The sequence below is a fragment of the Dipodomys merriami genome, unplaced genomic scaffold, assembly GCF_024711535.1.
Source record: "Dipodomys merriami isolate MVZ:Mamm:240054 unplaced genomic scaffold, mDipMer1.0.p SCAF_14, whole genome shotgun sequence".
NCBI lineage: Eukaryota > Metazoa > Chordata > Mammalia > Rodentia > Heteromyidae > Dipodomys > Dipodomys merriami.
Genome location: NW_027202715.1, coordinates 23,817,702 through 23,832,766, shown reverse-complemented (window position 1 = coordinate 23,832,766; position 15,065 = coordinate 23,817,702). Strand labels below are relative to the sequence as shown.

General features: G+C 35.8%; 1 protein-coding gene across 5 annotated transcripts in view; it reads right to left on the bottom strand.

Moving 5' to 3' along the window:
• The window catches only part of Jmjd1c (jumonji domain containing 1C), a 184,539-nt gene that overhangs the window by 29,321 nt on the left and 140,153 nt on the right, over positions 1–15,065 (bottom strand). For 4 of the 5 annotated variants that reach the window (XM_070021012.1, XM_070021010.1, XM_070021014.1 and 1 more), the window contains 8 exons: positions 14,747–14,852; positions 11,037–11,161; positions 10,183–10,326; positions 9,909–10,095; positions 8,134–9,800; positions 4,961–5,133; positions 2,505–4,699; positions 338–539 (listed from right to left, as the gene is read on the bottom strand). In XM_070021012.1, the coding sequence (XP_069877113.1) occupies positions 338–539; positions 2,505–4,699; positions 4,961–5,133; positions 8,134–9,800; positions 9,909–10,095; positions 10,183–10,326; positions 11,037–11,161; positions 14,747–14,753 (4,700 nt within the window). In that variant the 5' untranslated portion in view covers positions 14,754–14,852. The remainder of the gene's footprint in view (positions 1–337; positions 540–2,504; positions 4,700–4,960; positions 5,134–8,133; positions 9,801–9,908; positions 10,096–10,182; positions 10,327–11,036; positions 11,162–14,746; positions 14,853–15,065) is intronic. The other variant, XM_070021013.1, reaches the window with a different exon arrangement.

The window sequence follows — 15,065 nt, the reverse complement described above, 5'->3', positions numbered from 1 at the left end:
TATAGATGACTTGTGATTTCTAAAGTAGATGCATATGCTACACTGTTTTAAAATGGTTTATGAAATTCTTAAACCAAGAATAAACTGCTTTTATCGTTTTTTACAAATTAAAAAAAACTAACACTTTCTCATTAACAGAGAATAAAATCACTCAGTAAAGAAAGATTATGGAATATGATTAACAATATGAATATGTACACTTCAGCTCCACTGTTAGCTACAGTTAAAAATGAGCACAAGTTTACTAATTTTTTGTAATGTTTCAGAAGCATATTAATTCCATACCCTCTGAGTATTATTAAAAGTGTTTCTATCAAATTTCATATTTTCTACTTACCGTCTAAAGTAGTAAAATCTACAAAATACTGGTGAGTGAGTTGGTTCTTCTCCTTTTTTAGTTCGAATGAGTCTACATTCTCGGCACTTTTGTAAGTTAGGCCCTATCTCACAACAGGAGTCATCCTGTAAAAACGATTCTCCAGTTTGTTTCAGCTTCTTGACCTTTCGCCAATCTTTTAATACTGAACGAGGAATGCCAGCTACAAAATTAGCAAGAAATCATTAGCAAGACTGTTTTATAGATACTCACTGAGACAAAATTCAAGTCAACTGTATAATTGTGATAGTGTAATTTTAAAAGTCCATAAGCAATATTTCAGTTTACCTGCTAACTAGTATTACCAAACAGAGGAACCAGATTCTCATGTAAATAAGCTAAAAATGCCATCTTTTTTTTTTCTTTTAAAGCCCAAACAATGTACAACATGGCCTCCTCTTGCTTTGACCTCCAGGCCTGTGAACATGGAGGCTCTTAGAAATGCAGATCTTTGTAAATTTTCCAGTTGACAGAATTAAATATTCACATGTATATAATGGCAAACGTGAATTATTCATGTGCTGTATACCTGTAACTAAAAAGTAAGACTTCTACATAGAAGTTGCGCACATGCCAGTATATGGGCTTGAACTCAAGTTTTTGAAAGTACCAGTACTAGAGCTACAACTTAGAGACCATAACATAAGCCTCTCCTTTTTATTTAACTTATAACCACTGCTAATGACAATTTGAGCAACATTATTAAATAATTGCAAAACGTATACAATTTCATCAGCTGGAGTCTATGTTCATATTATTCATAAATAATTCTCTTGTAGTAATATATCTAAATATAATTAGGATTTTTTTTGGGGGGGGGGTCAGTGGTGGGACTTGAACTCTGGGCCTAGGCACTGTCCCTCAGCTCTTCAGCTCAATGTTAGTGCTGTAGCATTTAAGCCATACTGCCACTTGTGCGGTTTTCTGGTGGTTAATTGGAGATAAGAGTCTAACGGACTTTCTTTCCTGCCCAGGCTGGCTTTGAACCATGATCCTCAGATCTCAGCCTCCTGAGTAGCTAGGATTGCAGGCGTGAGTCACTGGCACCCGGCTTTCTAACTAATTATTATAATTAATTTTTAGGTAAAATTAGAGATCCATTTTTAAGTGTGATAATCCAAACTGCATTTTAGCAATTCTTAAAGGTTTAGGCATAATGTTAAACAGCTGTAATTCTAGCTAGAGTTATAGGATCTAAGGATTAAGGGACTACAGTTTGAGACTAGCCGTGGTGAAACATACCTATAATTCAAGCTACACATGAGGTACAGATAAGGAAATCAGTCTAAGACCAACCCTGAACAAAGATGTGACCCTATTAAAAATACCTAAAGGAAAAAGAACAAAAGGTATGGCTCAAGTGGTAGAGCATCTTCCTACCAAGTGTGAGGCCCCAACCAAACAAACTAAAACTCAACTCTTGGAAATTATCAAATTAGCAATGTGCATGTGGTTCATGCCTGTATTCCTACTCAGGAGGCCAAGTCAGAACTGAGCATTGTTGATGGTTCAAAGCCAGCCCAGGCAGGAAAGCCTTGATTCTTAACAATTAAGAACCTTCTTGAAAAAGCTGGAAATGGAGCTGTGGTTTAATTGTTAGAGCACCAGCCTGGAGCAAAAAAAGGTCCAGCAGAGCGCTCAGGCTCTCAACTTAAGCCCCAGAACACAGACATAGACACAGATTGAAATAGCTGGGCACAATGGTTCATGCTTGTAACTCCATCATACTTGGGATATAGATAGGAAGGTCTCTGATTTGAGGCTCTGGGCAAAGTTAATGAGACCCTATCTTAGAAACAAAATGTTTAAAAAATGGATAGGGGCATGTGTGGCTCAAGAGATACTGCCCTTGCTTATCATACACAAGGTCCTAGATTCAACCCCCAGTAAACCCTCACAATTATGAGCCACTCCAAAAAAAATCTCACACTGGTTCATACATATTACCACAATGAATGTTTGGTAAACAGATGTATTTCTGCAAATCTCTAAAAATTTGTATCTCCTATAACCTTATAGAAATATAGAAATGAGATATATAAAGACTAGAGAGGCCTTTCAATGCTATTACAAATATAAAAACACATTCGCTGCTAGAAAATTTTCCTAAAAGAAGTTATTGACTTACCACTACTACTATTGTTCTGTAACTTCAATTTACTTTTTTCTTTGGCACTCCTGCTGAGAATTCCATTGGGTTTCAAATCTTCCTCTACTTCACCTTTCCTCTTCTGCAAATCATTTTGCTTCTTTTTGTAAGTTGGCTTAGGTTGCCTTTTAGTCCTTTGTTCTGACTTGCTTTCACTTTCATCTGTGTCTCCACTTTCAGAGCCAGATTCGTAAGTCCTTTTAGCTTTTCTCCTATTGGCTTTATCATCCCTTACATATTTATCAACTATGATTTTACTATCTACACTATTTTGAATATCATTAGATGTAGAGGCTATTAAATTGACAGAACATGGCTTAATAATTTCTGATACAGAATTCCCTGAACTTTCTATTTTATTAGTATTTCTGTCTTCTTCTGAATGCCTAGTAAGCCAAGCCTTTTTCAGTTTAGTATGATAGTTTGGTTGACTTGTCTGGGACAACTGCCCATTTCCTACAGAGTTTGCTTTGTTATTTGTACTACAGATTACAGTACTATCCAAGGGAAGAGTAGCTGAAGCTGTCTGATTTTTCACAGGATTAAGTTCAGTCTCACTGACATTACTATTTTTATACTGAGCTGCAGCCAATGCCGCTTTGTGCTTTTTTAAATGGATAAAATCAGTTGTGCCTGAGAAGCCAGAGTTGGGCTGGACAGCACTTCCTATTTTATTACTGTCTAGGGTGACTGGAACTGTGGTGCTGCTGACTCTGCATTCTTGTGTTTGACCCACTGGCTGACTTTTTGAAGAAGTACATTCTAAAGATGTTGAGGCCAAAATGGTATTTGATATGGAGGAAGTGAGTTCTGAACCACCCTGGCTGGAAGCACTGGTGGTAGTGGCAGGAGATGTGAATATATCTGTTTTGGTATTACATACTGTATTTAGAGCAGACATGACTGAAATGGGAATACTGCCCTGGGAGACAGCTTCCAAGTGTTTTTCTGAGTTTGCTCGAACATTGTCCAAATTCACATTTGGTAGAATTATTCTTCCAGTCTCTCCAGTTTCTGCTGGTTTGATACAATCTACTTTATTTGCCCTTATTGATGATTTTTCACTAACCCGATCTTTGGAAGCTAATGGAAGGAATGGTGTACTATCAATTTTCGAACTAGAAGGTGGACGTACAATGACAGATGCTACAGCAGCCTGTGTCTTTCCAGTGCCTTTCTCCACATGCCATTCAACTTTCTCTTTGAGATTATTATTAGATCTCCACATTTCTGCAAAAGTCTGTTCAGAACTCTTAAAATTTGCCTGAGAGTCTTTTGGCTCAGGAATTAGAGTTGGAGGCTTCTGTGATTCTTGAACTTTCCCACCAGCATTAACTGGCATCACTGGAGTTAAAGTTGGAGGAGAAAGACTACTGTAGCTGCTTTCTTTTCTTTCCAAACTATGATGAATTGGTGGGTGAAACACTGGTGCTCTATGTAAAGCAGGCATACTGCGGAGTGTATTTGTAGAAGAAACTGTCAGGTGGGTAGGACTCCTACAATCATTTCTAAAAGCTGTTACTGAGTGAGATGTAATCTGATGGGGCACATGGTCTGTTATCTTGCCTACTAAGCTCTCATTTTCTGGCTGGTGTTTAATCAAAGGTGGAGGCTTTGAAAGAGATGATATAAATGAAGTCAGAGTTTGAGGATTAGCTGCTACAGCAAGGGTATTACTCTGCTTTTCAGTGTAAAGATTTGAAACGTCTTTGGATGGGTATGATCTTGGTGGTTCATTCACCACACTGTTGGACAATGTAGTGAAATAGTTACTTTGGGGCAAACTCTGAGGCACAGAGTGCTTCATTTTATAAAGCTCTGATACTGAGCGATCTACATCTTTATCTTGTTTGATGGCATGGCTTTTAGGACTAGAAGATGATGATGGTATTCTGGAATAATCTCTCTCTGTCTCAAGCCCCTTGATTTTGGTTGTAAAGGGAGCAACATCAATACTTTCTTGAAGAATTCGACGATGCTCTTCTTTGTATTTGTTTAATCTCTCTCCTGTTTCATGGGATGGCCTCTGTAACTGATTTAATACTGGATCCACAAAATGTCTATGCAAGTGACAATCTTTTCCAGTTTGTGACCTATTAAGATCCAGGTCACTTTTTGCAGATGTAGATGCAACAGACCGTAATGGTTCCATAAACGCTTTCCTCTCCAGTTCTCTATAAACAGAAAACACAAAGATTTCTGCAACTCCTTTTCTGGAAAATGTATACAAAAACAGTTTTTATGCATTATTCTTCTGTTAACTGTTAAGAAAGCAAAATGTACCTTCACATGAAAATATTCTAATATAATCAAGCAAATTAGAAGGTATATAAATATAAAAAAGAACCCTTTTCAAAGTCTAGTTCTACACATTTAATTAAGTAAAATTATGAAAGACAAGGGTATTTATAAGTCTGAAGCATTGGTGGACTTACTCTTTATGGTGATCTATTAGAGTTTTTGTCAATGGTGGACTGGAATGCACTGTAATTTTAAGAGGTCGATGAGGCTCTGCACTGGAAGGTCTTACAGGAATGTGACTAAGTAAGCCGATACCATCTGCTGAAGTCACAGGAGTGGGTTGATGTAACCAAGGACTGGGAGAATTCTATTTTAAAGAAGTCTAAAAGTTAGTGACTAGAAAAAGCTAAATTTGGTATCACAGAAGAATTTTAATGACAATGTATTTATGAAATCTGTGATTTTTTTTTCCCTCACTGAATCTGGTAAAAAAATTCATTTATTTAATCAACATTAATCAACTTTTCCATACCATGTAGAACACTAATCAATATTTTTTAATGTTTATTTTCAAGAAACAATGCAAAAGCTATTAATAAGCAGTCTCCAAAGAAACAAAACAGGATGAGACTTGGAGGATCAAGATTCTACACCAACCAAGGCAGAAAAGTCTGAGACTCCAACTATCCAGCAAACAGCCAGGCCAAAGGTCTGGCTTGAGTGGCAGAGTGGCAGTCATTAGCAAGGAAAGTAACATGAGAGAACATAAGGCCCCGCACCCAAAACCTAGTACCAGCACCAAAATATGAATAAACAAAAAAAAGCTGCAAGAGCTATAAATCTCACATAAGAGGAAAAACTACATAATCATACACAAAATGACAATCGAAGCATATGACACAAAATTGTTAAGTTGCTATCAATCATGGTAATGGCAAAAGTTTTTGCTCTACAAAAATACGGTTTGAAATTATTTGTTATTTAGTGTCTATCCGTGTTTTGTTCTCATTTTAGTCACAAATACTAAGAGTAAGGAATCCTTAGTTTGGCTCAAAATAATCAATGTACTCAACATTATAATTTTATTTAAATAAATGAAAAGCTTATATACCTATTTTTAGTTTTATATTTTTCCATTCAAGGTGGGCACTGTACCACTTGAGCTACAATTCCAGTTCTGTCTGCTGGTTAACTGGATGAGAGTCTTGATTTGTCTACCCAACCTGGCTTTGAATCTTGATTCTCAAATCTCAGCCTCTTGAGTTGCTAGGATTACAGGAAGGATTCACCAGCATCCAGCTAACATTTTATACTCTTATAAACATGGAAGCCAGACAGACATATATCCCACTAATAATGTTCCTTTTAAGTTGTCTCTAACAGGTATTCAGATCTACTATTGTTTGGAACTTATGAAAAAACACTCAAGTTATTTATCAGCTCTTACAATTCTGTGATCTTTCAGCCTATCTTTCTATATTCATGACACATGAGAATGAAGGGTCAAAGTCTGAGTATATTGGTCATATTTGGGTCACAAGAGAATGTGATCAGTGATCTTTCCTTGACCTAAAAGACTATATAATATTCATATTCTAGGATGATTTTACTATCACAATATCAATGGCACCATCAAAATTAGTAACAGACGTGCTGGAGGTAGGGCTCAAATGATAAAAAAAAAACAAAAACAAAAACAAAACAGCAGAGTAAGCACATACCACCACTGACACCAAAAAAAAAAAAAAAAAAAACCACCACAACAATAAAAACAACCAGGTAAATGGAACCTAAAGAGGTGGTACATGCTTGTAATACCAACTATTTGGGAAGTGAAATGGAGAGGATCATCATTAAAGGCCAGCCAATGCAAAGGCAAAAAGTACCACCTAATCTCAACCCAGTAAGTCAGGCCTTGAGGATATATGTCTGTATCTCAGCACTTGGGAGGATGAGGCAAGATCAGAAGTTTGAGGTCAGTGTGGTTTCACAGGGATTCTAGGCCAACTTGGACTATCTAACATGACCATGCCTCAAACAAAAAAGAAAGAATCAGAGTCATGGATCTGTTGTAGATCACCTGCTTAATACCCATAGGTTCAGACTCTAGTACTAAAAACAAACAAACAAATACAACAAAAACAGTGGGAAATAGGAAGCATGTGATTAATGGAAGCACAAAACTGTACCAATGCTGTTGCAGATCACTGTTAGCCACATTTTAGAAGGACAAAGCATTATAAAGGTGGAGCTAAGAGGAGCTGATATTAGAAGTGGGAACAAATCATAAAAAGCATCATCAAAATGATCAGAACTCTATCCTGCACTACCAACTACAAGGTGGCCCTTCATATCACAACTTGGAACTTATAGCCTCGGTTTATAACATTTATCACTCCATTACTGTTGCCCAAAATATCATAGCGACATTGACAAACTTCTGGCATGATGATCACTATCCTTACTGGCATTTACCAATGCTTTTCATAAACAATATTCTTTACATAGTAAACAAGAAGACAAACATGTTTCATAAGTTTTCGCTCCCATTTTGGTACCCTGGATATTGTATATATGTTTATCTGAATTACGGAAGGGAACAACAAAATGGTGAGAAAAAGGACAAAGGGGGAACCAATTCAACAGTGATACTCACAAGACAGTATGTTAGAAATGGGTCTGTACATTTGGGGTGGGGGTGATTGAAGGGAGAGAAAGAGGGAGAAAAATGACGGAGTAACAAGTTAGACAAGGAATGTACTCACTATTTTATGTAACTGTAACTCCTCTGTACATCAACTTGACAATAAAATTAAAATAAAAAAAAATCACTCCCAACATTTGTACTGAAGATATGACCTTGAGTAAGGCTGGTGTTGGTGATCTACTATTTGAGATACTTAGGTCTCAGCCTCCTCAGTAGTAGGATTGCATGTGTGAGCCACACTCCTGAACTAATATCAGGGTTTTAAACTCAGTGTCTTATCCTTAGCAGGCTTACAACTTAGCAGTCTACGACTGAGCTATGCCCTTAGTTCTTTTTTGCTTTTATTTCATCTTCCTTTGAAAAGGCCAGCCCGGAATTAAGATTCTTGCAGCCTATGATTCTTGCAGACCTTGAAATGGAACACTGTTAACCTTTTGACTGAGCTGTCCATAAGCTGTGATTCTTCCAAATAATTGCTTCCTAAGTAGCTGACATTTACAGATGTGAGTTACTTGGCCCAGGTAACTTATACTTCTTGAATTTTATAAATAGGTTTTTCAGAGAATGTCTATTACACATGTGGAAAAACAGTATTATTAGAAAACATTTATCCATGGTAATTAAAAGTATCAATATATGGCACAATACAACATCACTTACCCTCCTTAATGAAGCTTCTGCATTAACTGCATTTTCTGGGTGAACCCACTTAGAAGAAGGCAGACCAAGTCCTGAGTATGCATGTGTTCCATTTGGATACTGCCAAATAATTGGATAAAGTCCAAGCTGATTATAAGTAGCAGAAGGATGGGCTTGTCCAAGAAGATGAGGTGACTGGTGCTGTAACAACTGTTGTTGTTGCTGGTGTGCTAGCGCTAAGTGACTCAAGCTGCTGGCATGAGCACTTTCTAGGCGAGGGTGGCCACCAAGTAAGGAGGCAGCAGGCACTCCAGGTAACACAGTGGGAAGTAAATGAGGGTGATGAATAGAATGGTGTGGACCACTAGTCAGAGGGTGAGTGTTAATGGTAGGTATTGGAGTTTGACTAGATGATCCTGCTAGTAAGTGGGGTGCAGGAGTTAAGGCAGGATGATGCGTACCAGGATTTAAACAGGTTCTATGAGATGAGGAATGAAGAGAAAAAGGATGCTGGCTTAAAAAAGGTGAAATGTGATTAGCTCCTGTTTCTGACCCAATAAGAGCAGGATCTCTATAAACTGTGAAATGTTCATTTTTATCAATGATCAGAGGGCTCTTGGTAGATTCCAAAGCATTGCCTCGAGGAGGAACTGGATGAAAACTGCATCTTGATAACTCATTTTCTATCTTGTTTGCTAGTCGTCTTTCACCAGTAGCTTGACTGTTTGTGTAAATGGTTTTAGACTTTAAAGAATCAGGAGAATGTGGAATTTTGGATTTTACAACTTCAGGTGAGGAATTGGGTCTTGTCTTGTGACCATCTACTGAAGTATTTAGTTTAGATTTAGTGGTCTCTGGGGGGGGACTTCGCTTATGTGGTTTATCTTCTGTGATAGCAGCTGTACTTAAAGAAGACATGTAAGAGACATACTTATTTTTGTCTTTTTCCATATCTAGGCGATCATTTCCTGAAGAAGCATTTGTAACACCTGACTGGGTTAAATCCACTTTGACTACATCACTAACCCAGATCTGCTCAGAATCTTGTTTGGCTGTTTCTAAGTATTTTACATTTGAAATTGCATGTTTTGAATCACTAGCACAAGGATCCATGTTGTCAGCTGTCTGGAGGCCAAAGGTACTTGTGTTTTCCTGAGCCACCCTTTCTGAATTAGCATCATTTGTAATATCAATAACACATTTTGGTGTGGGTGGTCTGGCTACAAACTTCTCCTTTGGTAATAAATCCACTGTATGTGTATTTTCCATATTGCATTCTTTAAGACCCAAATCATTAGAATTATGATCACAAAGTGTGGCCTGCTCTGATGAACGCACACTCATTTTTTCTTGAAGATGAGTATCCACAGATTTCCGCTTCTCTCCATCATGTTTGTCTTCCTGCATTTGATCCCAGGGGGGCCGGATATCAAGTGTCTCCTCTACTGCCTTCTCATTTTTCTGGGATTTCCCTTCTTCTCCATTTATCTTAGAAGCATTTTTATTTTTCAACTCATTCTCTGGCTTTTGCTCAGAGGAGTTATCAATTATTTTCTTATTTGAACTTTCTGAGTCACTGCTCTCAGAAAAGTCTGAAACATTGTCAGTCCGCAACCTTTTCATATTTAATTTCTTTTCCTCCTCTTCAGGCTTCCTTCTTTTATTCATCTTTTTATTTTTAGGGGTTTCTATAAGATTAAAATAAGAAAACACTTATTTTTCCAATCTAATACAAAATAAGCACATTTTTAAGGATAGTTTTGTTTTCATTTTCTTAAAAAAAAAGTAGATACTACCTCCTCGTGATATATAATCACATTTGTCCTCTTTCATCTTCTCTTCATCTGGTATACTGCTATCTGAGCCCTTCCTCTTACTTGGGCGGATGTTTCTTTGTTGCTGGTGTGTATTCTGTTTTGGTACAGCAGCTTGGGAGTTCATTGCTGGTCTGGGACTATTTGCTTGAGCACGTGTATAATGACCCTAAAAATAATCAACAATGATTATTTAAATATAACTTTAAAAAGACTAAAATATTTTTTGAAAATTCATTACCAAAGATATACATACATGAACAGTGTTGATATTTTGATTGGCACGAGACCTGCGTCGTGATGTAATGCCAATATTTTCACCTTTTAACAAGGAATGAACAACATCATCTAGAAAGGTCATTTGAACCATAGAAGGATCGACATTCTGTGGCTCTAGTACCTAATCCAAGATATAAACAAAAATAAAAATTGAATCCATTGTGCTAATATGAAATTTGGTACATTTTGTTTACTTAGTAGAAATACATGTATCAGTTTGGGATGCCTAATTTTACTACCAATCAGGCTACATAATTAATTTAAATCATCAAAATAAAATTACTCTTCTAACCTTCTTTTGCATTTGCCATAAAATCTGAGCATAACAATAAAATTACATGTGGGACTAGATGTCTGTTTAGTTTCATTAGTGAAAAAAGACCATTTAGGAAATATTTTCATCATTGTAGAGCAAAAGCTAACTTTGAGAAGTTCTAGCTAACCTAAGGATTGAAAAAAAAAGACTAATTAAATTAAGCATTTTATGCCTTCATTTCAGGGACTGATTTGATCACTATTGAAATAAATCTGATTTTACCAATACCAATACCCTTTTACCTGAAACCACTTCCCATTTAATATCAGACATGATCAACTTGTTAGGCTCATATAATTAAAAATCCTAGAGATGAAATGTACTATCAAACTGCAAATGCTCTTAAAAGTTTTTGGGTTAGCAATGTACACTGTAAACAATACTATTTTAGGGGGTAGACTAGTAGATATGGATTGGTCAGTAATGGAACATGCATTTAGCGTATCTAAAGTAGGGTTAACATGCTCAAAGCCTTGGCTTTGGTCTCCAAAGACAAAAATAGCCAAACTATTTACCTGATCATTCATAACGATCATGGTGCGAGTGAAGAGATCATGATGAGTAATTATGCCAGTAAACCACTGGGTGGCAGAGTCTTGTCTATATACTCTCACTCTGTATCCATTTAAAGAATAAGGACCTTTTAAAAACACAAAAAATAGAGACATCTTTAACGGAGATATTTTCTCTTAGAAGTTACTGCTTAGGACAAAAATAAAGCTAAGTGAAAAATGAATAATAAAACTAAAACTCTGTTTTCAAAAAACATGGTTTAGAAAACAAGTAACTATCTTCAGAACCAATTATTCTAGAGCTATCATTATGTATTCAACTAGGAATACTTCCTAATTCAATGGAAACAAAATGTTAAAAAGAATGGAATCATGAGTAAGAGGAAACAACAAAATATCGAAGTTTCTATAGATGACTGTATGGCAAAAATGGAAAAATAACTTGCAATGTCTTGAGTCTTTTAGTTGTCAGAATATTACCAGACAAATTCTGATTTTTCTATAACTACTAGGAAAAGCTGCTAAGTCACTCAGAAAGCTGAAACAGGATGGTCTCTCTCCACTTTCAAGGATAATGTAGGCTATAAACCAAGATTCCATTCACAAGGGAGGAAGGAAGAGAGGGAAGGAGGAAAGAAAGGAGAGAACGGAAGAGAGGGAGGGGAGAAAGGAAAGAAGGAAGAAGGGAGGAAAGACAGAGAAGGAGGGAGGGGAAGTGAAGAAAGGAGAAGGGAGGAAGGACAGAGAAGGAAGGATAGACAGACTTCTTAAAACATAAAAGAGCACAAAGTAATTTATAATAGTACTAAAGATGTGGGTTTTTTAGGATGAAATACATTTGGATTAAATTCATGTTTTTAAAGAACATAGATTTCCTTTAGAAAGTAAGGGTTACGTTATCTCTATATCCAAATATGCCTATTAAAACAAAAGTCACGGCACAGAAATGAAGAATGCAGATAAATATTTTTTTAATTCACAGGCAAATACAAAATGTCAAAATTTAACAAGATCTTTGAGGGGGCAAAACTGTGTAACATTTTTAATAATAGTTATACAAACAGCCTTCAAAATTTCCATGTGCCTAATTAGTCCTCCCACCATCTTATTGTCACCCTTCTCATTAAAAATAAATCAAGAAATTGAGATTAGTGGGTTAAGTGAGTTTTTTAAAGTCAACGATCTGGGATAGATGTTAACTGTCTGACCCCTAAGCTGATGTTCCTTGTTCTAGGTATAACAAACTCAAAAACCAATGAAAGGTTTGACACTTACTGGTTTGAAAACAAATTGCCTTTGTCCATACCAGTCTAAAACACAACTCACCTGTAGAAAATATTCTATGAGGATTGGGCATATACCTCAGTGGTAGTATTTGTCTATGTATGTAATTTATCCTCCACCCCCCACCACCAAAAAATGAAAAGAAAAGAAGGAAAAGTATCTTATGAGTAGCTAGGATTATTGGAGTGAACCACCACCAGTGGCTGGCTTTGACTGGCTATACTTTTACACTATTACTAACTATAATCTAATATTTAAATTCTATTCTTTTCTAACTTAAGAAGAGTAAGGATCAACATTACTTTTCTAAACAATCTAGAAGTACTTACAAAATGACACCACATACTACCAGGTTTTTTTTTTTAAAAAAAAAAAACTGTATATTTGGCTTATTCTCAACATTAAATACAATCTGAAGTCCAGCTCAATTTTGTCTAAGATAGATAGGGATTATTAATACCTTAATCCTTTCTTCTCTACAGATAGAAAGAAATTAAAAGTCTTTCTTAAAATAGTAACTTGGGTTGGGAAGATGGCTCAGTAGTAGAGTGCTTGCCTTGCATGCATGAGGTTCCATTCCTCAGCACCACATAAGCAGAAAAAGCCAGAAATGGCACTGTGGCTCAAGTGCTAGCCTTGAGCTGAAGAGCTGAGGGACAGAGTCCAGAGTTCTCAAGCCCCATGACCGATATAAAATAAACAACAAACAAACAAATAAAAAGTAACTGGATTTTGTTCCACTAATATATTGCAAGGAAAGGGAATAAGGGAATGTGGAGTAGGGACACAATATAGAATGACACTATATGGACACTTTCACTTTTTCTGATTAAAAAAATAATTGTTAAAGTCACTTAAGAAATTTTAAAAAGGCCATTTGAACATGACTTTCAGCTATTTGATAGTAATTTTTTTTTAGCACAATTGCATTATGGAAGCTTTGTTTTAAAAAACTGGTAAAATAAAGTAGTATCTTAGTTTGGTAGAAGCAAGAGGAGATGCTAAAAGAGCAGAACATTAGAATGAACTTGTGACTTTAAATGAGCACATTATTCCACAATACTGTGAAATTTGGGAAATTATGTAATCACTTAATCACAATTAAAAAAAAAAGAACCTCAGGGAAGGTAGGGAGGGAAGGGATGGTAGGGGGAAAACAATGGAGGGGGTAACAATGCTCAATAGGAAGTGTACTCATTACCTTACTCATGTAAACTGTAACCCTCTGTATAGTATCTTTACAATAAAAAATTAATAAAAAAACAAAAAACTGTCAAATGTATAAGGAATGAAAACAAATGTCATAGATGCTACAATCTGAAACAATACAAATATTATGAATCATCATGCTTATCTTTGTAAGAAAAAGTACTTGCTCTCTTTTTCTTGTTGGACAATCTATGATATAAACAAGCTTGTTTTTGTTGTTTGTTTGAGATAGTTATTAAACTCAGGGCCCAGAGCCTTGCTGAGCAAGTAAAAAAAATAAAATAAAATAAAAGAGCAGAACAGCTAAATTATGATAGCTGTTGGGAGTAGATGGTAGATATTTAAAACAGTTTACTTTTGTACACATTTTCATTTCTTCAAAGTAAAACTTATAGAATATTTGTGCTAAGTATTATCTAGATGATTTACAATTGCACATAGCCATATAAAGTAAATCACATTACAATTGAGATTATTCCCCATACCTGATAGTATAGATAATAAATACTGAGAAAAAAACACAAGAATTTAGCAACAAAACTGTATTACTAATATTCAACATGTCAACTATTAACAGCACTGTGTCTTAGTTTCCATTAAATTTCACATAAGGCCTTGCACCTGCAATATATGACTTTACTGGTATTTGGGGGTTTAAGGCTGGATTACAGCACTCCAAAGGAGGAAGAGGCAGAAGTTTGAGGCCAGTATAAACAAAAACATCTGCAAAAAACAACGAAACAACATCAACCACCACCTTTAGGAAATGATCAATAGTCTGAAAGTCACATGTGGTATACAAACCTGTAACTTCATAAAAAAATCTGGACAAGTTTGGTGGTAGTTACTAAAGAAGTATGCTGAAATAGGCTATTTCATCAGATACAAGCAGCATTCCTCAAAGGAAATTAATTATGGCTTTGAGCAATCCAATACTAACCAATGCTTCCTTTTCCAGGAAGGACTCACCTAAATGTAAATTTTTGTATTCACAAAACACTGGATAGATAATTTCAATTCATATCATATGTTTAGCTCAAATAGTTAATAAGGTGGTACAGATATAAGCTTTGATTATTTTCCAAACTACCAATTATTTTTTGGTAATTATTAAGTTGGGTTTTCTATTCGTATCACATATAATTGAACAACCAAAGAAAAATACAACAAATATTGCCTACTTAAAAAGAAAAAGGAATGCATAACTTCAAAATAGTTACCTTGCATAAAAATCTCCTGAACTTTTTGTTCCTTTACCCAGACTTTCACTTCCTCATGAAGTTGCGGGTTGTCCCTGAGAACTGGGTTTAGGCTGTCTATGTCGTCCTAGAATTATAGATTGAAAGAAAAGGTCCACATTACACTTTCCTAACATTAATATTTCTGATTTTCCTCATATTTTCTAAATACTTCATGAAAATTCCTTGATGTAAAAAGCACATATTCAAAAGTTACACTTCATTTAGTAGCTGCATAACAGCATAGCGTAAGTAATAAATATGCAGTGAAATCTGATCTTTGACAATAAGTTACTATGGG